Source organism: Neolamprologus brichardi, chromosome 17, assembly GCF_056152115.1.
Source record: "Neolamprologus brichardi isolate AB-2024 chromosome 17, ASM5615211v1, whole genome shotgun sequence".
Taxonomy (NCBI): Eukaryota; Metazoa; Chordata; class Actinopteri; order Cichliformes; family Cichlidae; genus Neolamprologus; species Neolamprologus brichardi.
The window spans coordinates 31,107,882-31,133,851 of NC_142120.1; the positions used below are offsets into that span (position 1 = coordinate 31,107,882).

Genomic DNA, 25,970 nt, shown 5'->3' on the forward strand with positions numbered 1-25,970 from the left:
ACACACACACACACACACACACGTACACATAACTCTAAATCCCATTACCTTTTTATAGTAGCCTAGGTAGCTGGCTACAGATAACACAAATTCATACAATAACTCCTGTTGATGTTACAGGTACCTGGCGGAGATGAGTTATGTTCACCGGGACCTGGCAGCTCGAAATATCTTGGTTAACAGCAACCTCGTGTGTAAGGTGTCTGACTTCGGCTTATCACGTTATCTGGAGGAGGACACCTCCGACCCCACCTACACCAGCTCGCTGGTACGTAAGCTAAAAACACACTAACGCTTCCTTCTGCATTCCTTCATTCTGCAGACCAAAGGTGGGCAAAATGTTTGTTGAAGTGGTAGCTTTTCTTTACCAGGATTCTGGCCTGTTACTCACATTTATTAAAAGATAAAAAGATGCACCACTTAAGAACTTTGGTCTGCCACAGTTTAACACACAGAAAATGAAAAGTCTCTGGATTGGTGCAAATGCAAATTTTAACTATTTTACAAGTAGGTCAATCATTTTAAAATTACGGGATGATTGTAGCTCAGGTGGTAGAGCAGGTCATCTACTGATTGGAAGGTTGGTGGTTCGATTCCTGGCTTCCCCTAGTCTGCATGCCAAATATCCTTGGGCAAGATACTAACACCAAATTGCTCTCTGATGCATCCATCGGAGTGTGAATGTTAGCTATAAAGCACTTAGAAAGATGTGCTTGTCTGAATGGGTGAATGCACAAGTTGTGTAAAGCGCTTTGAGTGCTCAGATGAGTAGAAAAGTGCTATATAAGAACCAGTCCATTACCATTTAAAATAAAGTTTTCAGTTCTGTCATTAAGAACTACCCAACATTTCTTCCCTTTAAATAGATTTCATTATATTTATATGCTCAATATACACATTATTAGGTACACCTACCTAGTACCTCTTTTCCCTTCACAACTGCAGTCATTCTTCGTGGCACAGATCATGTTGTTAGCGCCAAATTCTGACCGTACTATCCGAATGTTGCAGCAGAATTTAGGATTCATCAGACCAGTTGCCATTTTTCTAATCTTGTGCGTTGTCCAATTTTGGCAAGCCTTTGTGAATTGTAGCCTACCACGTTCAGAGTCACCTAAATCACCTTTAAATGCAGGTTTACTTGACCATGTCTTCTAATGCCTTAATGCATTGCACTGCTGCTGTGTAATTGGCTGATTAGGCATTAGGTTGTGTTGATGAGCCGTTGAAGAGGTGTACCTAACAAAGTGGCAAGTGAATGTATATAGAATATGTAGGAAAGGGATAAGACTATCCAAACCATAGTGGTTTCAATTTGTAGTCCATTTGTAGTCCAAGTACTGTCGACCAATTATATTTGACAGTCAGAACTTTCTTTGTCATTACTCATCTACCTTATAGAGGCTTTTATTTAAAATGATTGAAATGTATTTTTATATATACATACTTTTAACAATTTGACTGTGATATGTGTTGTTTCTACACACTTATCTGTGTGGTGCAGCCAGTCTGGAATCTTAATTAAGACTAAACTGATAAAGGCCGGATTGAAGTTTGTCCTGCGGGTGGTGAGTTCGACATTTTAGAAAGACTCAGCTTGTCAGATCGCCGGTGCATTGTCACACCGATTTTTCATCAATCTAAGCCGGACTTCACGGGCCCGCTGCTGTACCTCAGCTCATCTGTGCTTTGAGCTGAATGTTAATACTTTAAATTAAAATGTGCTTGACTGATTACATTAAACATGTTGTCACACACTGCTTGAAGGTAACAATTTGTGTTATTTGTTTCTGCCGCTTCTCACTCGTCCCTGTGGTTGTGACTGTACTCACAAGCTTGCTCGCTAATAAAAACTGTGTTGAGCCACTCACGATGTTCCTTTTACAGTTTAGATGCCTTTGCACACAAAAACGTTCAGTGAGTCTTTTTTTTTTTAATATCCCGCCAGTCCTGCATTGGCCATTATCCTATAGACCTATAGGCATAGACCTGGCTGTTCATATTGTTCACACAGCATGTTAACCCTGAGGCCGATAAAAATTCAATTATAAGCTTAAGAGATCATAAATTTAAGCGATATTTTGAACTCGCAATGAAAAATCAGAGTACTGTACTCCATGGGAAGAATAAAGATTCAGGCTATCCTATTGGGAAACAAATATAATTCATAATTTAACCCTCTGAGGTCTAAAAACAGATTTATGCTTTTGTGAAAACCCTCCACAGACGTGTAATGTACTTGCACGTAAATGTAAGGACTATTGTGATTGGCCTGTTCAGTACCGTTGATTCATCCTGTGCATTCAGCTACGTTTTCTCTGCAGTTTTTGAGTTTATTAGTGAGAAAACTAATAATCAGAGCCTCAAACTCACAACCTGACTCACAAGTCAAGAGTGGGCCATGGGACATGAACACTAGCACTTTGGTTGTAGGTTGTTGTTGGTTGCATCGTTGACTGGACCAAGATTCGCCACAGAAGTCTAAATTAGTTTTAAATCTTCATCAGTGATGTCACTGACTTTAACTTTAGCTCCTGTGAATCAAAAATATGTACGTTTTGTTTTTATTTCATTGCTTTCCCAGGTCTTGTTAATCAGGGAACGATTCATTTTGATACATCAAAAACTATTCACATTATTTTTCCAAATACAAATTCTGTTTTAGCCTTTCCAAGGGAAGGGTACAGCCTGGGAATATTTTTGAATCTCCTTAAACAAAAACAACGTGACTCAGTGTGCTCAATTGTGTTTGCTCGCATCTATCTGTCGTGAAACACGGTGGTACCTCCTTACTAGGATAACACAGAGAGGAAGATTTGAGATTTGACAAGAAACAACAAGAAAACTAGATTAAACTGAAACACGCAAATAAATAAATCCAAACCAATATTCAAAATGCAAACAAAACCCAGAGCACAAAACTAACCAGAATTAAAGACTAAAGTAAATACAGAGATCTAGGACCAGGGTCGGGTTAAAGAAAAGTTTTTGCCTGATGGATTAAATACACACTGCCTTAAACTCATGTCGCTTGCCTGACTTAAAAATGAGTCTATTAAAAAGAAATGTTTGTCTTAAGCATTTCCTTTAATATATTAAATTTGATACACCAGCCAAACCAGCATATGGCAATGCATCCTTTTATCCTGGATTTCACTCAGCAGTCAGAAGGAAGACGTTTTTGTTTACGCACTACTTTGTCTTCATTAGAAAAGACAACAGCAGGCAGATGTGGATTTGTCTACGTGAAGCAGGTGGATGCTATCAAGCATCTGCTTTGTCTACACTTCCACACTCGAGAACAAAAAAAAAAGTAGGAAATTTCATGTTGCCTGCCCTTAAATTTCACCTCAAAATTTGCCATTTTTCTTTTTTTTTTTTAACACACGTGTGCATAATGCACAGTTTTCACCACCGTGTCTGATAAGAGACTTCAGCTAAGAACTATGTGACGAATACGTAAGCAGAACTATCAGGTATAAAGCTACAAATCCTTTTTTCCTTCCCTACTGCCCTTAGTTATTTATTTACTTCTTTTCTTTTTCCCCTTTTTTTTTTTCTCTCAGGGAGGTAAAATCCCTGTGAGGTGGACGGCACCAGAGGCGATCGCCTACAGGAAATTCACGTCAGCTTCAGATGTCTGGAGTTACGGGATCGTCACCTGGGAGGTGATGTCATATGGGGAGAGACCTTACTGGGACATGAGCAACCAAGATGTAAGTCACCACCTGCTTGCCTGAGAGAGGGCGAAAGAGAGAGAAAGAGACTCTTAGTTTGAGTTCTCACTGATGTCTGCGGCTGTAAAATACCGTGTACGTCTGTTCCAGCACGTGTGTGTGTGGTGTTCGGGGGAAGTGCTTGTTTGTTTCCTCCGTCACAGCAGGGCGTCTGCATGTCTAGGAAACACACATGGAAAATGAGGACATCAATTTAAGTGTCACAGAAATGTTTGTTCCATGAAAATCAAACCAAAAGGCAAAGGATTTTTTTTTTTCTTTCCTGGGATTTTCTTCTGGGAATATTTCATGGTAGTGACAGCTTTATTCCAATTACCTTCACAGTGTGAGCAATTTGCCGCGGCATTTCTTTACCTTGCGCTCTCCTTGTGTCTCGTCATATCACACTGATGTTTATTAAGTGTTCTGAGATCACATTCATCCTGCCGTAGTCAGTTCACATTTACTGTAGTTGAACTTTAGTTAATAGCTGAGATAACAGTTATATTCACACCATAACATAACAGTGGAGCTTGTGAGTAGTTGTGCATAAAGCAAACTGCAATGACAACCATAAGTGATGCAGGATGTTTTAAAATCTGTTTTACCGTCATCACAGCTGTCAGAATAATGACTCTGGATTCAGTATTCGTTAACCATTTATAACTTTACAGTAACCATTCAGATAACAGACCAGTTAGCCAATTAGGAAATATCATTTCACCTCATTTTATTGTTGTTTTTTTAAACTGTAAAGGAGTCCTGTTATATATTTAATAGTTATTATAAAGTGGTGCCAGAAACACTTGTACTTTCTTTAGGGTGACAATTCAATTAATTTTTTTACAATTTGTATTTATTTTTTTTCTTGCCTGTCCCGTTTGGCTCTTTTGCCATCAGAATTATTGTCTAAAGGCAAAGAAAGATGCCCAACGGATTTACTTTACCAAATGGACCATCCCTGCCTTGCCGCAATGGTCTATTTGATTCACCTTTTATTGTTTATTTTATTTTATTTTCACTTGTTAAATACGGGACAGACTTGACTGGGGAAAAGAAAGGGGAGAAAGAAAGGGAAAGAAAAACAGCGGGGAAGAGGGACGGGGATAAAGGGCAAAAACAACAAAAAACAACAAAATAAGCAGACAAAAAATACAAATATCAATCGCCTGGATCACCTGTTGAGAAAGAAAAAAGAGAGAACAAGCAGAAGAAGAAAAAAAAGAGCAACATAATAAACAGCATCACGATGATCTATGGGAATGTAACAGTAAATACTAAATATTAAACATTATTGTGCAGCATGAGTTTTAACTGTAAAACCCTAAAGGGGATGCAGTGCAGTCCATGAAAATGAAGGTTCCACAACACTGGACTGCTGACATTTTTATTTTTAAGTTTCTGTTCTGAGAAGAAACATGATGCGCAGATTATAGTTACAGCACTAAAACCCACTTCAAATCACTGAAGCTTTAAATCCAAATTCTAGCTCTCTCAAATGATATATCTAATGACTTTGACACAAAGGAGGCTGGGGATTTTACAAGCTTCCAGTTTCGCTCGAGTCAAAACTTTAAAATACATTTTATTGCAGCAGAAAATCTGCCAAGCAGCTTCTAGTGTGTTTATTACCCCAGGTAAATATCTTCAATCAGCACCTTCTTAACTCTATTTCAAGAAACCCACAGCCCCGCTCCAGCAGCATTTACTTGGCTTTAGACCTTGTTAACTTTATATATAAAGTTTTCTTTGTAGGATGAACTGCCGAGAAGTTAATCAGTGGCAAGATCCCCATCCTAACTATAAGACTGAGACATAAGTCTTTATTTAAATCATAAAACTAATTCATTTCTTTATTTATCTCTGTGGAGCACCATTTTCCCCATGTAGCTTCTATATCACCTTAAACACCTCTTTCCCCTTCTTTCACACATTCACATTTTTCTCCCCTCCTCCCTTGCAGCTCCCCCAGTCTTCTCCCCCATGCTTGCTCGCAAGCAACAGAAGCAGCCTATGCAGCAGTAATGACACAGTCAGTATAATGACAGAGACAGATTTATAATGGCAGAGACTGCGTATAATGATGAAAGTGTGTGTTACCACTAACGAAGGTCTGCCGGGGCATTAACTATGCATGAATCTCACACCCTAAACTCACACATATGACACACACCCTGCTAATCCACACACACACATGCAATCATACATGTGTAAAGGCATGCACACACACACACACACACACACACACATGCAATTTCAAAGAACACGAAGCGGGGAAATTGTCAGCGGAGCCACTGCAGGTGCTGTGTTCAACATGAATTAATCATGAAAGAGACCTGTGATGTTTCACTACATTCGCTGCTATTTTGATTGACAGTGGTGCTTAAAGTGAATTTATGCAGCACAAAGCCCGAGAAGTGTGCCGGGGTCAAGTAGAGTTCACTCAGCGAACAGACTAATCCCCCGTGCTGCATTTACAGTAGGAGAAGCACCGCATTACCTCAGCTTACCGCGAGCTAGACTTCCAACTACACTGAGACAGACTTGTTACTTTACATTTACAGGGAATTGTGACAAAAAGAAGAAAAACACACACACACACACTAAAGTATTATTTCATTCTCGCACTACTGTAGAGGTAGAAGTTTAGAAGTTTGGACGCAGACGTGCAAATCACAGCCAGACAAAAGGTGGAGCGAAAACAAAGTTTAGTAGGTCAATGATCAAAGCAAGGAGAGGCAGAGGAGTCCGAGGGGGCGAAAGCTGGCAGGAGTAAGTCCAGATACAGGCAGAGGTCATACATAAATGTAGGTAGGCAGGATAACATGACAAAAAGCTGGACCACTCTGGCAGGAATGCAAAACAGAAAATCTGGCAGTACTGTGGTTACAGGGCAGAAAAACACGAGCAGGTGTGCCGGTGGATGTGGAGGTCAATTGATGGTGAAGGGTGGGTACACACCAGGGATTGTGAACCAATAAACAGTGAGCTGAAATAACTGTTGAGGCAGTAATTTGTAGACAAAGGGTCTTAGTTTTTGAATTTGGACAACCATTTTTTCTGAATAATCTGTTGCCAGTACACTGGGTGGGGATGTGGTGGTCGAGATGGCAGAGGTATAGAGGTATAGAGATAGTTTAGTAGTAAAAGTAGTTTGTTTAATAAAAAAATCTGCTGTCTTGGATTGACTGTTGAAACAAACCCTGACGCTGACAGAAGTTACCTCAACTAAATGGAACAACAACTTCTAAACAGCTCATCTCCAGGCTGTTCAACCCATCTCGGAGTGCGTGGTTCTTATGTCAGAAGAACCACCCACTCCCTGGAGCACTGAGTGATGGCAGAAGAAGCACAGCTGTCACAAATCCCAGTACTGCCTTTCTTGGGTGATTTTTGCATTCTCTGACAACCAGCCATAGGTAGTAACCATCACTGACGGTTCCTCATTGGTATAAAGTCTGCAACCAGGTAGCTCTTAAGTGTGTATATTCTTCTATCTTCCCACGATAGAAGAATATTCCTCTGTAGCCAAGGGAACATGCATCGTCTTTGATACCTACCTGGCATTGAGCTTGAAGATTGAGGCCAGACCAAGAATGTGGAATCACATGAAAGGTGACCAGCAAGGGCAAATTTTAGACCAAGCTCATGGAAAAACCGAACTCCTCCTTTCTGACACAATTGCACAGGCAACTCCAAAATGTTGGGACGTTTCTTTGGTCACTGTGACCAAAGAAAAAGATGCTCTAAGCACACAGCTTCATGAGATAGCTCCTCGCAGTCAGGACAAGGCAGACACAAAAATCTTTCAGCATTTCAGGGTCAGATATTCTTCTAAGAGCCGTCAGCGTTCGACTAGCCCTTAAGGAAATTTGTGTGCAGCAGTTGTTGATTGCCTTTGGCTACGGACAGAATCTGAAGTGGATCCTTGTGCATGACCTTTGCCTATTTCTGAGACTAGAGAACAGCAAAGGGATTCTCTTCTTTCATGCTTTCACGGGCTGTGTTCTGTTGTTTCAGCCTTGCCCATCAAAGACAAGAAGACAGCTTAGCAGACATGGGGGAGTATATAATGAAGCGTCTGATCACTTCGGCAAACTCAGCTAGTATCCACCAGCAGTGCATGTTGACATGTAGATATTAGAAAATTCTGTGGACAAGATATATAACAGGTCCAGTAGATGACCTTGCAAACCTAGCAACTTTCCTGCCAGGTTTGCAGGAAAGAGTGCATTAGCCACAGACATGATGGCAGAATATTACCTATTGCAGAGAGTTGTCAGCAGTTGTATGGATGCAGGTCAGAATGTTGTGGGTTCTGAAAATGTTGTGTTTCACCTATACAGCAGTGTGCAGCTGCAGTTTCTAGGACCCAATACGTTTGAAGAAATCCTCCAGTGTTGTCTAACTTGGATTTGTCTATTTTCCTTTACATTCGGCAGCTAATGTAAAGAAATGTAGTTTTCATAAAGCACGAGAATAACATCGAGTTTCCTCAGTATTGTTGTATTGATACTTACGTTTCAATTCAATTTCTGCATTTTCCTTTGTTAGAAATAAACAGAAAAGCTCTGACAAGTCTTCATAACTAAGCCAAATCAAGTTTTACCTCAGATGTGTCATCAGTACAGTTCTGCCATTTATTCTCTTTTTATGGCTCTTGAGTATATATTAATCCACCTTTAATTTATAAGGCAGAAAAAGAGACTGATTGTATGTGTCTAAAGAGTGTGAAAGATGACAAGAAAGATGATAGTAATTGGATGTCTGAAACAAGAAAAAATCTGCTAGACAGAACATGTATAAAAGATGATAGAAGGCACTTTTTAAACCTTCGGGGCACACCACAATGGGAGTTTTAAACATTACAACGATTGTAATTACAGCTGGGGAGAAATAAAAAATAATAATTTCACAAATCTGACACAGGGGGCAGAATAATTTCAGATAATGGTTACTAAACGTGATATTTCCTTTCTTTGATTATTTTTAGAGTGGCGAGGCAGGTAGTTTTAAATTCCATGATGTTCTGGATAATTACATTCTGCACTCAAAGGTATCCTGACACTTCTAGCACAACCTCTTTGCTTTACAAAATTCCTGCCTAAAAGTTTTCACAGGGAGAAAAAAAATCAAAACTTTAAAAGAGCTTTATCATTCTCAGTACCTGCACTGGCGTGATGAAATCAAAAGCTCCTCTGTGTAAAACTACCTGCCTTGACATCTGAGACTGCAGCAGAAGTTACTGCTGCTTAGAGATGAATATCTGGATATACTGTGCGACTGCACGCTGTGTCAGGATGAAGTTCTTAAATGGAAATTGGATCCTCTTAACTAATCCGAGTTTTCATTTTTATGTGGTTTTAAATAAAGCTGAACGAGGTAAGATTGTTCTATAAAAATATGCCTGTTTTTATCGACTGAAATCACAAAGGAGCCATAACACAGAAGACGTTCCACTCTTTGCCGTATGGCGGTCTGCCTGAAGCAAGTGACAAATAGCAGCAAGAGAGATTCACTCAAGGGGATGATCTTTTTAGCCCTTTAATATGTTGCACATCACAAACCTTCATATTTATGAAAACCTACTTTTGTCAAATGTATATCAAAAGCGACTAAATACAGTGCAATACTATATATCAAGACTTTAGGCTTTGATTTGGGCTAATTGGCTAACTCTTTTATATATTGTTAAATCCCTTGGCCTACAACTGGGTGCTGTAGATACTAGATATGTGCTGATATGTCAGTCAAATATCACCATATCGGCTGATATTAGCCATGGCGATCATCATGGACGTAGCTAACGTGACGTCACTCATTGGTGTCTGAATTCCGTCTTTTATGTTTCATCAAGCACCAATGATTAGATGCAACATTAGCATCTTGGTTGGTGACAAAGAGTGTCTGGTCTGACTGTGAAACTGGCTTGTGACTGACAAGTCATTAGCCAATGAACATTCAGGTTTCATACCATAGATAATCCCATTTGAAATATAGTATAACCGACATTAAAAACACGGATACAATATTTTCAGTATGACCCAAATCCCAAAAGTGGCTGAGACCATAAATTCTGTGGGAAAAACTTTAACAGAGGTCAAGGCAAAAAGCCCTTTTTCCAAATTTCTGGAGGACCGGAAGAGTTTTTCCAACCACAACTATCGCCATCTGGTGGCCTTTAGATAGAATGCAGGTTTATGCTACTTCCATGTTGATTTCTTTTTGTTGACCAAGAAACTACATGTATGTTTTTTACTGTCTGTATTGCCAGTGACTGTTATAAATTGCAATTATAAAACTAAAGTAGCAAATTAAGATGCCCAAATGGTCTATAGAGCTATATCATTATCTATGATTATATCATTATCTAATTAATTTCTTCAAGTTTAAAAGTCTATAGATCATTTAGAGATGACTGCTACCATATCACCCCAATAGAGAACTTTGCTCTAAGGGTGCTGGCTTCCGCCTCCCATTCTACTTTTTTAAAAGTAGAAGGGGAGGCAGAGCCTTCAGCTTTCAGGCTTCTGTGAAGGCAGCTCCCAGTTTGGATTCGGGAGACAGACACCGTCTCTACTTTTAATATAAGGATTAAAACTTTCCTTTTTGATAAAGCCTATAGTCAGGGCTGGATCAGTTAGCCTGGTTTGGTATTGGGGGCACTGAGTGTTTCTTCTTCACTCTGTTTCTTTTGCACTGTATGTCTTTTGTCCCATCTTCCTCCTGTCACCCCCTGAGCCTGGTTCTGCTGGAGATTTCTTCCTTTTTCCTTCCCACTCTCATCAATTGCTTGCTCATGGGGTGTCATCTGATTGTTGTGGGTTTCTCTATATTAGTGTAGGATCTTTACCTTACAATATAAATCACACTGAGGTGACTGTTGTTGTGATTTGGCGCTATGTGAATAAAATTGAATTGAATGTACATTGTTTATAAAATAAAATTTGGCAGTTGGACTAGTCAGAACCCAAACAGGTAGGAGATAGAGCTGGACTCTTTGGAGCGTGACCCTTGTGATGTGATTGGTTTTGAAAACTTCCTGAACACAAAAGTACCATAAGTTAATGATGGAGAGAAGGAAAGCTGTACAATAGTAGGTCCAAAGGAAGTACAAATTAGAAGGGGGAAAATAGAAGACCAGGAATAGCACGGATTTAATAAGCTACATCTTTCTCATTAAACCTTGCCAAAGCTTTATTATAAAGATACTGATTATATAAGCTTTCCCCAGTGAGCCTTAAATATACATCATGCTGCAGTTTTCTTCTATAACCTTTTGTGGTCATTTGGCTCTTCTCTTTTTCCTGTGTGACATTTCTGCTGTGCCCTAGGTGATAAATGCCATAGAGCAGGACTTCAGACTTCCAGCTCCCATGGACTGTCCAGTAGTGCTGCACCAACTGATGCTGGACTGCTGGCAGAAAGACAGAAACGCCCGGCCAAAGTTCCCTGATATTGTCAGCATGTTGGACAAAATGATACGCAACCCTGCATCTCTCAAAGCCGGCACCAACAACATGGTCCCTGGGTGAGCAGAGATACAAACTCATTTACATACACAAACACACTCTCCCTATCTTATCCCTCTGTTTCCCTCTGTTTTAAACTCCACGTTCTCTTGTATCTACTCTCTGCAGTCCTCCCCATCATCCCTTGTTAGACCGTGGAGCTCCAGACCTAAGCAGGGTGAGCTCAGTAGAAGACTGGCTGGCTGCACTGAAGATGACCCAGTACAGAGACTCCTTTCTGGGCTCGGGCTTCACCTCTTTGCCGCTCGTCACGCAAATCACAGCTGAGTAGGTTTAGCCATTAAATTGCCTCTATTTTTGTCTGTCTGCTTCTCTTTGCCTGAGTCTCACACTTAGCTAATCCTGCCAAGTCGGCATCTTTTTTGTTGGAAGACTGGTGGGGCAGCTGGTTGGCTGACTGTGTGAACACTTGTCTGTCTCTCTGTATCTGGCTTGCTTACTGCCATCCTTATTTTTTCTGTGCCTCATGGTATAAAATGCTCCAATTGCCATTATATCACAGACAAATAAAAAGCAATGCGTCCATGAAAGAAATTTGCACAGTTTAGCAGGGTTTAATCAATGAATGTCATGAGTTTTGTCATTAGAAGAAATGGGTTGATCACTTTTATCCTGTCTGAATTACCCTGCAAAGATTGCATATATGTGTGTGAGGTGTCTCTTTAATTCATTTAGACAGCTGCTGGGCCTGTCCTTAATTTTCTATCTGTGAATAGTCCACCCGTGGTTGCCGCCCTTACCTGGAGCTGGTCCCCATTGGTTACACTGTGGCTGTCTACCACTCCTAAAATAGGTCAAAAGCAGAGGGTAAATTTCACCAACGGGATTAATTAAGTGTATTTTAACACAGTTACGGTGTAATAAAGCCAGAGTTGGAATACTGAGTGAACTTTAAAATACTTTTCATGCAAAATGAATCACTAATATGAGAAAAATGGAGGGAATACCTACCTGAAGTCACTTTTTAGGAGTTTTTAATTAGGTATTCAGTCTCTAAAATAGTACTGATTTCAAATTTCTGCCCATGCTATCTTGCTATTACATAGCTAATATGTAGTAATGTACAGTACAGTGCAAATGTCTTTGACCACCCATCATTTCTTTATATTTTGCTGGTAAAATGGAGAGTAGCTGCAGCAGTAGTTTTTGAAACATGAGTAGAAATTATAGAATATAAGCCCAATACATAGTTATAAATATTGACTTTCTTCATAAACATCAGTATTTGGAATGACCACGTTTATTCTTCAAAACAGCCTCAACTTTCTTAGGTAAGCTTTTTGTGCTTTCTTTAAGTAGTCTTCAGCAATAGTTCTCCAGGCTTCTCAAAGGTCATTCACAGCTCTTCTTTGCATTTGTGCTGCCTTTTGTTCTGTTTTCTGTCACGATAATCCCACGCTGCTTCATCTGGGCTCTGTGGAGGTCAATCCATGACTGATGGTGTTCCATTGTGTATTTTTGTCTGTCCAAGTATGATTTTACTGCATTGGCAGTGTGTTTGGGATCACTGTCATGCTGAAAAATGAAGCTGTTGCCAGTCAGGCACTTTCCAGATGGTATTGCATGGTGGACCAAAAATCTGATTTCCATCAGTTTAGACAGGATCCCCAAACCCCCAAATTAGGACACTTTGCTCTGCAGATGGTTTTAGACACTCACTGTTGTAGTTGACCTGTTGTCACTGATTTTCAATCCAGTTCTTGTGTAGTTTTGTATGATTTAGCCTTTTTTCCCTGTTTCAGTCCCTAAGGCACAGCGTCTTGACAGCCACCTTTCCACTGAGACCATTTCTGATGAGGCTTAGGCGAACAGTAACTGGAAGGGCTTCAAGATGCCTCAAATTTTCAGTCTACATAAATCTTTCTGCAATGGATGGTGTACCTATTTACCGAATTAAGAAAGGAAGTTATTACACAGTATATGCTAATGCAGTAAACATTCAGAGTGTGTCTAAACCAGGGCTGTTTTTTTTCTTAACAGCTAACACTTACCAATATCGCCAAACATGAAAGCAATCACAAAGCTACTGTACCGAAAGGAGGACAGCTCTAAGGATGCACTCACTGAATGTTGTGTGTGATTGTGCCAGTTCAAACTGTGGCTGCACAGAACGGGCAGATTGTGGGTTGCAGCTTTATGCAACCCACAATCTGTTATTTGTTACAGAAAACCAAAGCCATCCTTACATAAGAACTTAGTCAAAAATATAGTTTGGACTTGTCCACTCATCTTTGTGAAAACCAGTTTGGCTCGGATCAGCACCTCTTCAAAGTTTGTTCATTTTTTTTAGGTTAAAGGTTTTAGTTTTAAGGTTAAAGCCGGTTTAGGTTACAGTTCGGATAATAGTGTGCCACTCAGTTGCGGTAGTTAAACTTAGAAGCAAGAGACATGAGAATGCATTAATGTCAATAAATGTCCTTTCAAAGATAACCCACAAACATGCCCGTGTTTGTGTATGTGTGCCCCTGCACCCACGCACAGACTGGAGCAGGCAGCAACAACTCTTGACTGACAACCACTTTTAGCAAAAATATAAGAGCTGCTCATCTAAACAACTCGGCACTGCACTGAGGCAGGATTTGTGTATTGAGGTTTAGGCTTCAACACTCTGGCCTGTCATTCACTTTCAATGGGGTGACGTCATGCGTTACAGAACTGAATTGTGAATTCATTGCTTTGCTATTATTTGTGGTGTTCATGCTGAAATCCTGAAAAAAAAAATGTTTTTCCAGTCCAGTCACATTTATTCAGATCCTCCAGCCATTCAAACCGCTTTCCAAATCCCGAGAGAGCGAGGTCCATTTCAATATCAAAGTGTAGCAGAAGTTGATAGTTGTGGGTGAGCCATTAGCATTAACTGAGCTAGAGCTAGCTTAGTTGATGCTAGCAGTTTATTGAAGCTTGTCAGTGAGGGGTTGTTGTTGCTATGACAATAGTGCCAACAAGGATGGGTGCACCTTACACCTTAGTCACACCCACTTTATAACTCAGTGATGGCCTCTCCTGTATCTTCCCTGTTAGTTAAACACAAGCTACTAATCTGTAGCAGTTACAAACAGACTCTACTACCTGTTCAAGCTGTTGTGAGCACTGGCACCTTTTCTTCGCCAGTTAAAGCGCTGCTCATGTTTACTGTAGTGTTGATTTCCTGGTTTACAATCCTACAGACAGCAGTTCCAATGATAACCATATAAAAATTGATTTTTTGTGCCTTTTTTGGGTAGTGACAGTAAACACAGGAAGCGGGAGGTGGGTCAGGTGTAGCAGAGGGCCTAGGATGGTAAAATGGTAAATGGCCTGTATTTGTATAGTGCTTTACTAGTCCCTAAGGACCCCAAAGCGCTTTACACATCCAGTCATCCACCCATTCACACACACATTCACACACAACACTGATTTTCTACATGGTGTACTACATGGAGTGATTAATTTATATTTGATTGTTGTTATGAAGACAAAACCTCATATCCGTCTTTCTGTCTTCCCAGAGATCTGCAGAGGATCGGAGTGTCTCTAGCCGGACACCAGAAGAAGATCCTGACCAGCGTGCAGCTGATGAGGCACCAAGCCGATGATCAGTCTCCCACCGAATCCGTGTAGCCACACGGGGGAAATACTCGACCTGGGTGCAGTCTGTGAGCGAGCAGGCTGTCCTATACTTCTGTTTTTAAGCTCATACAATTAAGTTTGCTGCTTTTGAAGATCTCAATCACTTCACGCGCTTTCAAAAAAATCATTGTTAGCCATTTGTGTGTCTGCATGGACAGATCCGTCCCCCAGTGACAGGACGGACTTCTCTCACGCCATTTAGCTTCCAAAACGAAAATGGCTCCTGGGAGAAATTCAGTGTAGATGCATTATTCTCACAAAGAATAAAAACAAAAATAAGTGGGAAAAAAGGAAAACTTACAGAGCATGAGGCTCTAAAATCATTACCCCCCTTTTTCCACATGCCAGCGTAACTGTGAATGCTATCACTGAAATCTACAGACCATTTAAACCATCTTGAATTAAAGGAAGTTTGTTTTGTTTTTGTTTTTTTTACATGAGGATACAAAACACTCTGCTTTGAAGAAGAAAGTGGCTGAGCAGACGTTTATATGAAGGGGCACAAACCGGACCAAAAGACTGACAAAAAGGGTTTTAAGAGACGAGACGCGCGAGCAGGCTTGTTAAATCCAGAGACTACTTCAGCGTGTTCCTGAAAAATTGCTACCATCTGAATCCTGACAAGAGCCAACCGTTTAAAGGGGACATTTTTTAATAAAAAAAAGCTATCTTCATATTGAAGAGTTTGTACATATTTGTGATACGGGATATTTCTTTCCTATTTGCTCATTAGCGTTTGCGTTCGCTAACAGCAACAGACAGTTCAGTGTCGCTGGAGTATTTGTGACTTCTCAACGATTCTCTTCCCCGCCTGAATCATCACTGGAGCAAACTCTGAAGTGCTGTGGACTGCAGACAAAAAAAGAAAGAAAATAGGTTTCAGTGTTCTGGTTTTTTTCTTCTCCTTCTTTTTTTTTGTACTTTCCATGCAGCCATGAAAAGATAAACTCTTTCAGTGAAAGTGCTACCAGGGCCTGGCCTACTTAAAGTACTTAATTCACAGAGAACTCATAATGGATGATGTTTCACAATCAGCACAAATGCCCACTGAGTAAAGCCAATTAGAAATATTCAAACCATAGTGGTATGTCTCTCTTTTCTGAGCCAGGAATCAAAGCGCATGCATGCTTGGTGGCGCAGAAGAATAAAGCAGCTTAAGACTGTGGGTACTGTGTCATTACCAGCTATCGAGATTGCACCTGTTGTGAAAGCGCTGCGGTGTCCAGAGAATCTTTAAAAGACACCAAAGGTATCCAGTGTTCTTGTGATTTGGCTGCAAATCCTAAAGCCGCCTGCCAGCCAAGCACAAAACCAATCAGAAATCCAACGCTCATGTTCTGTCCACGCGTGGAAACAGATCTCCCCGTCTAAACTTTGTCATGGCCGCCGTCCAGGTGGCATTCATCGCTCAGCAGCAGGCAGCCATGCAGGACTCTGTTTTCATTCATTTTTCTTATTCGTCGGACACGTTGCCGTCAGAGCCCGTTTTGACAGTCTCATTTCCCGATTGACATCTCCGATTAATACCGCCGCGTCAGTTTGCAGATGAAATGACAGGAAATGACCTATCCGTGTTCCTCATCTGCAGACGGCAACCTTTTCAGTGTCAGAGAAGAGATAAAGAGATCAAACAAGAAGAGATAAAGTGAAATACCACGTTTTCAGTGAAGAGGCAAAACTGGTGACTTTTTTTCTAAATACTGAAGCTCGTCCTAACAAAATATGATATAAAGAAGGCCTGATCTCACTACAGGGCACACTGGTGGAGAAGCACTGGGAGATCTCTTTTATCTCAGCGCTGAGCGGATTACCAGCTGTGAAACAACAGCAGGCTCGCTCTGCCTCCAACCACCACCACCCCGCCAAAAAAAGCCCCTCTGGTCACACGCGTGCACGGATTACCCATCAGCACCTCTGATTGGATGTTATGATTTTATTTGTCATCCGCTGTGAGCTCGGGCTCATGATGACAGAAGTGACAGTTGTTTGCTTTTAACACGCTTTCACTGCTGCATGGCTCCTACAAAAAAAAATAAATAAAAAAATGCTGTGTTTGTGTTTGTCTCGCACCACCGCTCGCCACTGCTGGGATGCCCCAAAGTCTTTTTATTTATGAACACTGTGACATTGAAGGGGTCTGTGGCTTTTCATTTCTTTTTTTTAAACCCAAGAAGAAAAAAAAAACAAAACAAAACCTCCAAACATTTCAGTTTGCACTTGTTTCCCCGAAACTCCACTCCAACGGCGCGGCCCGCAATTGCATTTGTTGCCTGGCAACAGCAGCTTATTGAGCATTTTATCAGGAAGTATTGAGATCAACTGGGAGCGTGTCAGTAGTTCAGAGGCATAATTCGTTGTGAATAGATGCCTGTGGAAAAAAAAAGAAAGAAAACGGTTTCAGCCCTGGCTCCGGGGTTTAATAAAGAGCGAGACAACTAGTGCGCCCTAAAAGCTCATATTGAATGCCACCTAAGAAAAGAATAGACGAAAAAGAAACAAAATTCATGCAGAGGAAATGAAAACTATCAACACAGACAGGCATCTTGCTGCGTTATGTAACATCTGTAGTCGAGTGTGTCTGCTCTTCCGATTCATGTTTTTCTTTCTTCTCAGCAAGTGTAAATGTTAGTTTTGGGAACCATTTCACATGTTGCTGTGTCAGTGTTTGTGATAAAACAAAACAAAACCCCAATGAAGGCATAAGTGATCTATGACACGTCTTGTGTTTATACCGTTGCGTGTCTTGGTTCAAGCACAAGTGGGTGCCGGGAGAAACGTCAGGAGGATGATTTGAGTATTAATGATGGAGTTTGTGAAAGCGGGTTTCTGAGTTAAAAGCTAATCCACCCTGAATCTGTTGCCTAAAAACAAATCATAATAATAAAAAAGAAAGGAGAGCATGTAAACAAGTCAGGAGCCAGATATGTAGCTATGCTGTCTGTAATGTATGTGTAATTCTAGCTTGAGGCTAAACTGTGTTAAGTTTTAGATTTTTCTCATTTTCTCTCCTATAGAAAAGTTTTTATTTCGAAAGAAACAGTCCATCATTGACATTTTTTGCTATTTTTACACACACACACACACACACACACACACAAAAGTGAGCCGAGCTAAACTAAACAAAGACAATGAAATGTGATGGTAAAATAAAATGATGAAAAAAAATATCTCCCACTCACTGTCAACTTTTTAAAAGTTTGAAGATGAAAAGTTTGCCTAAGACACTCACTGTGTCCCAGTTCCACATTAGAAACTAATTCTAGTCTGAAGAGTGTGCGCCTGCTGGAAAAGCAACAAGAGAGAGTATAGTCAACAAAAAAAGAAAATCGGCATGCCCGCACAAAGAAGCGAAGAAGCATAGTGACAGCTTGCTAAAAATGAAAACTAATCGTGGATGGTGGCAAAGTAGCTCTGAAAGCACGGCAGAAAATAAGTGTAAGACAGGACGAGGGAGATATTTTATACGTGTTCGTGTGAAGTTTAATTAGCGCTGACATTTAGAAGACCCAGTCTGGTTGGCGTCCGTCGCTCTGCGGATGGGATCATTTCTTGTCAGTGTGAACCAGTTAAAGGTGCCCTATCCGGGGACACTGCTGGCAGAAACTAAATGAACTCATCTTGTGCTCCGAGTTTGATTCGTACCAGGACCAACCACGCTTCACTGGCAAGTCATACGCTTGCACATTGGGTCACACACTTCTCCCACTCAGCATTTTATGTGCTGAGAATCTAGCCAGTGTTAAAAATGGAAGAATAACCTTAAACAGTGTTTTGAACTCTGTTGAGTCCTGTGTGATGGCTTGTTTGAAGCAGAGCAGATGGTGACTTGTTTTCCCCTCTATGCTCGCCATAGCTGTATGTGTGACTTTGCTGGTCATTACTACAAACCACAGACTGTGTATACAACATAGAGGTAGGCACTGGGTATAAAAACTGGAGGCAGTGCCAAAGTACCTTTAACTGTCTTCTTTAATATAATGCTATGTTCATTTACTAAATTATAGTCCCATTTGGAGCTAAATAGATCATCAAGTTGGGTATGCTTTTTTGTGTGGCTACATTGTCACTGCCGTACACTGCTCAAAAAAATTGAAGGACTACTTTTTAATCAGAGTGTAGCATCAAGACCATTAAACTTCTGGGCTATTAATCTGGCCAGTTAAGTAGTAGACGGGGTTCTTAATCAGTTTCAGCTACTTCAGACTAACAGGTGGACTAGAGGGGCACCGGTGAGACAACCCCCAAAACAGGAATAGTTTTACAGGTGGACTGATATTTTGTCCCTCTGGATTTTTTTTTACTAGTTTTGCATTTGGCTGGGGTCAGTGTCACTGCTGCCGGCATGACAACCTGACCTAAATCCAACAGACAAATTCTGGGACATAATTTTTCAGTTCAGCTGATGCTACAAGGTTACACTTCAGACTGTCCAGGAGCTCAGCTATGCCCTGGTCCAGGTCTGGGAGGAGGTCTCTTCAGTACAGCATCCGTCTTCTCATTAGCAGCATGCGGCAACAATTTCAGGCAAGCATACAAAGCAGACGGGGCCAAACAAACTGCTGAGTACCATTTTGGGTCAGCAAAATGACAGTTTTGCAAAGCAGACCAGCTTTCAACATCATAATTTCATGTCAGTTGTATTCTTCAATCCAGCCCTCTGCAGGTTGATCATTTTCATTCCCATGAAATAATGTGGCATCCTTTCATTTCTAACACATTACCCAGTCCGTATCAGTCTAGATATGCAGCATGATATTTCTCCTATTGACATCTGCTGTGTTTTAAAGCGTTCCTTTAATTTTTGGAGCAGTGTATAAGTGGTGTATGCAACATTCGCCCATTATTTTCCCCATTTTTTTTTACAAACGCAGTCCAGTTTTCAATTTCCTTTCCTTTCCTTACTGCCTGAGATGCTTCCTATGTGCAGAAGATTGCCAAAGACACCAATTGGAAACTTTAGGACTGCTGTAAGACTTGTATCAGAGTCAGTCAGCAAACTCAGTGCTTGTTATCCTGTTATCTTGTGACTAGTTTTCCTTCTGCATGCAGAGTTTGCTGATGCTGGCTGCTGCAGTCATGCTGCAGCCTCGTATTCAGACTACTTTTCAATGCCTAATAATTTATTATCACAGTAGTCTAATAAGTGTTCATCATATCAGTTGGCTCGAGTGCACAGAGGCAATGTTAACACTGCTTAGCACTACTCCCTGTCTTCGCTCTTGCACAGCAGCGCTTCTTTTCATGCTACTGGCACCTGAGATGATGGTAAACCACTGTGCATGCCCATATGTGTTTGTGTTTGTGTGTGCAGAGAGACAGGAAGTCTCTGGTGAAAATACAGACCCCCACTCTCTTTTTGATTCTTTTCTTCTTCTTCAGTTTTTTTGCATACCAAGTACGAAAACACAGACCTGGAACTGCTTTTGTTTTAACGTGATATGCCACTTGTCATTTATACATTTTTCACATGGCTTTTGTGTCGTGTTGACATTTGCACGCCTGCACATAAAGCGGCACCTGATCGTTTTTTGGAGCACGTGAACGTATCCGTGACCACAGCCCATCTCGTTTGCGAAAACTCCACGTCTGATGCAGCTGCAATGCATTGTGCTCTGCTCGCTGTAAGTGCTGCTGTAAGGCACACGTGACAAAAGCCCTCATTCAGTTATTCTGCAGAACTCTCATCAAAACCCGACATTTACCGCAAGATCTTTAAGATAAAATTGCCTTTCAGACTCCACTGTAGCCGTCACACTATATTTAGCCACTTACGCACAAAAATGAGAAAAGTAGACACCTAAACAACAAAGTAGGCCCAGAAATGCAGGGTGAGTCTTCTCTAAGTGCTTTAGGGTGGATTTATCTTTTAATTGCAGATTTTCTTTTTTCTTTTGAAAGCTGGTCAGACTGGACTGCTTTTCTTTCTCCTCTGCTTTTTCTCTGGTGTAATAGATACTGTAGGTGAGGCACCAGATGAGCGCGTGAGAGTTATGAAGAGAGGGGAGGAAAAAGTAAAAGGGAATAGGTAATAGAAGGGGAAAGAAGGGAAGGGGAAGGATTAGCAGAAGAAGAGAGAAGAGGGGTGGAGGAGCAAAGGCAAAGCTCGACTTGTGTTTGAATAAAAATGAGGCTGGGTGTGGAGAGATTACTCGTTCTCTTTTTGTCTCTCTCTCTCCCTCTCTGCTCTACCCAGCTGTCCTCCTTCTCCTAATGCCCACAGCCTCTCTGAACTGCTCGCTCTGCTTCCAGTCCGCATTTCCACCGTCTCTTTTTCACTCAGAGTTTGAAGGCAAGCAATCGTTCTGCGTTAGAAGCACTCCTCTCTCCAGCAGTTTTGAACTTGCATCTCTTAAGGATATATTGGCGCCTATTCTTTACATAAAAGACCCCCGCACTGTTTTGTTGTGGGCTTTCAGCAAACTATTTATGCCGAAGCTGTGGAAGTAATGGGCTTTTCCTCTTTTCCACCTGCTTTGCTCCTCGCGCCCAGTCGTTCACAGCGATTCATCAGGCTGACCTCGCTGTGGCTGTGCACACTGCAAGGGCAGAAAGGGGTTTTCTGGGATGCTCAGCAGAAATTAATAGGCCCAAACAGATAAAGTCTGCTGACTTTGGTGGTCCTCTGATTTTTCCCTCTTGCCCCCCTGTGACATATTCAAAACTGTGGGTTACCAGAAACTGCTATTTACGTAAATTGGGTGGATCACAATGAAATTTGGTTCACGTTCCCCTCGGGATGAGTTGTAATTTGTGTGGTGATATTGCTACATTTAAAGCATCATCATTAGATTAATGTGTCCGATACTTTGGTTCATAACCAAATAAGTGAGAAACAGCAGTAATTCACATCAGCCTCAGCTGTACTTCGTTGCTGCGTGCTACCTAAGCTAAACCGTGAACATCTATCATACCTGATGAGCAAGTTAGCCTCATAATTTGGGGTCGTTATTAAATCGCTAACGTTAGCGCTTAGCTGAAAACACATTTGAGTTTGCTTTCACTCGGAAAAATATATTCCCTTACAACTGCAAGTTCTTTTCAGTTGCATTTCAAGCTCTCCGGGAAGAGACGTTCTTATTTAAATGATTGATGAAGTCTGCAATCCACAAGACTTTCATCCAGGAGTCGAGGGTTCGACTCCCATGTGTGACCCTTTCTTTACTGAGTTCTTTTTGTGACTTTCAAGTTGTCTGGCTTAGGCACCAAAAGGATGCCACATCATTTGGCGCAGTTATGAAATGACGGGGATGAAGCTACAACAAAAGGCACAAGTATTTCAATTACAAAAATATTTGTGTAACTTCACAAATACAGGAGAAAATAATGAAGAACTTGTGCGGGGAATGTCTTTTGCAAAAAAAAAACAAAGAAAAATGGAAAAAAATAAATAAATACAAAGAATTCTGATGAGCATATTTCCCCAAACTGTGACAATATATGTCTTCTGCCCGAATGTATAAATATTTGCGTTGAGCTTTGTAATCTCATTTTACACAAAGTGTTTCTTTAAACCGCAGGCTGGCTGTGCACACTCCCTCTGCAGAAATTTCCACTTTGTTGTTTTTCTCATGGTAATTTATTTTCCTTCGAACTGCTTGCCATACCTTTTAGTATGTATGTAATGTACTATTTCTCTTGAAAAAAGAAAAAGCAGCTCAATAATCAGCTGCATCTGCCTTTCTCTGTTTACCAACAATAACGTTCTAGGTGTTACTGCTCATATAGTCAGAGCATCCCACTGTCATGTATTATAATACTGTAAAATAATGTGAATATGCGCAAGCCTGTGCATCTTTGTGTGTTTGTGTGCGTGTGTGGGTGTAATATAATGTGCGTGTGGATGTGTGTGTGCGTGTGAGTGCTGTTCAGTGTACAGTAAAATGTTTGTATTTTGTGCGTGAGTTTGTAGCTGTAAACTTTCTGACTCTTACATTTACAATGCACTGTTTGTCAATAAAGAAGACAATTCAAACCCATGACTTCAGGAAGTCAGTTCTGTTTTGTGATGAAGAGGAAATTTAAAGTTTATCAGGTTGGGACTCGGGTTGCTGGAGCATATCACAGGTGACGCAGGGTGAGAGGTGGAACACAAGCTGGACAGTTCGTCACAGGCTGGGTTAATATACAGTTCTTTGTGGGACTTAAAAGGATATTTTCGATCTGCCATGCAGAGATTTTGATGAGCACATCATGTAAGGAAGCATACGTATCCATTGCATCGGCACATATTACAAAAGATGGATGTGGAAATGCTCTGATTATATGCTTTTTAATGACCAGGGTGGGTGTGGGTGTAAAAGTGGGACCTCGGTATATAGTTTCTAATGATTTTATAGGTTCAGTCACTAGTTTCTTTTCATGTTGAATACAAAATAAAATGCATTTTGTAAATGATGTGTAGATTTAAAAAGGGTATTATCCCGGGTATAGTCATTAGTTAACCATTTGTGATCGACTAGCCGTTAGCCAGTGAATGTATGTGTACTTGTTGACATTACAATGAAAGTATAAATCTTTAGTTATTATTCATCTCTGACTGTTTTCCACAGTGTGTCTTTCGCTGTGACTTCAACTATATTTTATACTGTATATGGATTATCAGTAGGTTAGCCTACCATGACATAAAGCCCACAACTTAGGCTCTGTTAGCTTACAAACCCATCTCGAGCACCTCATAATAATAATAATAGAAATAATTTGTTTTCTGAATCCAAACAGAGAACAGATTGAAATTTGTTATTACATGTATGGCTACATTTACAGCTCACAGACACTGTATCCGGTTGTTAAGTGATGACGTGACGAATCCTACTTCCGGGCCTAAAGTAGTCTGCATTTAATATGGCTTTTGTGTTGTTAACATGTTTAATGTTTTATATTTTCTTCTATTTAATCTCAAAAAGCTCCTAAAACAGTCAGTGATCACTGTTGACCTCCCTCGGCTTTTATTACCGCTAATCATTTATTTAAGCTCAGTTTTTAAAACCTTAGGATGTAACTACCGCCCAGCCCATGCAGTATATAAATCAGTAACCTCGTATTGTGGATGGATTACCTCAGTTGTTCTCCTGGCTGACGTTTGGTCCTTTTACAGCATCCTGCCATGCGATTACATTTGTTCCTGACCACCGAGAACACTCACGTTAACTTTTATGGAGAGGAAAAAAAGTTAGCTTGTTTATATTATGCTAACATAGCTGTGTCGCTAACGGTCACGTAGCACATCATTATATACCAGCTAGCCAAACTTCAGTAACCCTACAAACGTCACCACTGTTTAGTTTTCTGTCTTCATTTATGTTGGAAGTGATAACAGAGCTGTACGTTTTAATTAGTTTCTAAAACCCCGCAGTCAGGACATGCTATTTTGTATTTAGATAGAAGCTAGCGAGCTAACTTCCTGCTAACTTCTAACTGTCATAAATTCCCTTTTCATGGATGCCTGGATGTTAAACTCAATTGTTACACCTGGTAGAGCAGAACGCTGATCATTTTATTAAAGATGAAAGACTTTAGACAGTTTTTCAACTCTCAGTAATGCCATAGTGATCGTTTGATATATGGACCAGCAGCGGAGTTTAGGCCCAGACACGGCTAGTGACGTCAGACTTAACGACCGGATAGTGTTGCATTGTTTTAGAAGAGCTAGCAGAAGCTTTTATGAAGTTTGGCCAGGTGAGCTATGCTATGCTAACAACATTTACGTTTAAACATCCTGATTATCAATGAATTTCTCCCACTTTTATTAAAACTCTTGATGCCATTTATCTGAACTGAGTGTATTGGGGGCGTCCAGTGTGTGTGTGTGTGTGTGTGTGGGGGGGGGTGATCCATACATAAATGTATTATACAGCTTCTGCTCTGTATAAACAGTTTGTGCTGGAAGGACTTTTTTAAGCAGTGTAACCTTCTCACACTTTAATAGTGGGATAACAATATAACATAGTCATTTACATATGTTGTCACCTTCATCGCCACTTCACCAGTTTGCTGTATATTTAGTTTTAATGAGGAGATTTTTTTAAGGATATGGTTGAGTTCACTGTTTTTCATAGTTTTATACATAGTTCAGAGGACTTTGTGGAAGTCCATACTCAATATAAGAAGATAACAGTTGAACAGTTGCATAATGTTTAAATTAAGTCTACTCAGGCTGCAGTAATGGTAATCAAAGTGCTTGATATTCTTGGTTAAATGTTTACTGCTGGAGGCAACATTAGGCCTAAATTGTACCTGTTGTAGTGTAAGATGCATTTCTCAGGAGATTACAGAAGACAAGACATAATAAAAAAAAGATAATAAAAGTCTATAATGAGTTTTTCTTTTTATACCAGCAGACTAAGTGAATTTTATTTTATTTTACTTTAAAAATGTGAGTGATTCATGTTTTTGACTTTGACTCTTTGTTGATTCACGGGGAAGTTTATAACCTGTGAGTCTGAATGATGCAGAGCACTTTCCCTCAGAGCACTGGAGGTATTTAAACGGGCTGAGCTGACAAAAAAATTCACAAAAATCTCAAAACCCACAATGTGGGGTAAATTGAAAGACATTTAAAGCTAGAGTCACATGTAAAAGAAACCTATTACCTGACAGAGTCTGCTGCAGTCTATTATTCAGAGCAGTGAGAGCCCCGTCAATTCATACGAAACACATTAACAGCACAGGTGCTATGGCAAATTGCTAATGAGTGCCGTGAATACACACCAGGAGCGTAATTGACATAAACCCTTTTAACCGTAGCTAAGTGACAGAGAATGAAATTTGATTACAATAAAAGGTGGCCTGCAAGTAAAGTATAATTAAAACAACTCCATACATATAACCCCCGCCTAAATATTAAAGTCAAATTTCCCTACAGCTAATCAGCTTCTATGTATCGGTATGCTCTGTAAAACGGCCTCTACAGTTAAGGGATAACGTAAATCCCATCACAGCAGCTGGACTGTACCAACACATACAGGACTCTGCAAACCTCCCCTTGGTATCATCTTTGTGCATATCTTTCTGTCTGTAAACACGATTGCTCGCGTTTGTAGCAGTGTAGAGTGTGGTCATGTTAACAATAATGATAATACATTTAGGTTAAACCCACCAAGGTCTTCAAGATCAC

General features: G+C 40.5%; 1 protein-coding gene across 1 annotated transcript in view; it reads left to right on the forward strand.

The window, feature by feature from the left end:
* The window catches only part of LOC102794561 (ephrin type-B receptor 1-like), a 120,668-nt gene extending 103,049 nt beyond the window's left edge, over positions 1–17,619 (forward strand). Inside the window, exons 16-20 of the mRNA XM_006804012.3 lie at positions 121–268; positions 3,567–3,716; positions 11,051–11,247; positions 11,357–11,515; positions 14,737–17,619. Of these exons, the coding sequence (XP_006804075.2) occupies positions 121–268; positions 3,567–3,716; positions 11,051–11,247; positions 11,357–11,515; positions 14,737–14,848 (766 nt within the window). The 3' untranslated portion in view covers positions 14,849–17,619. The remainder of the gene's footprint in view (positions 1–120; positions 269–3,566; positions 3,717–11,050; positions 11,248–11,356; positions 11,516–14,736) is intronic.
* The last annotated feature ends 8,351 nt before the right edge of the window (positions 17,620–25,970 follow it).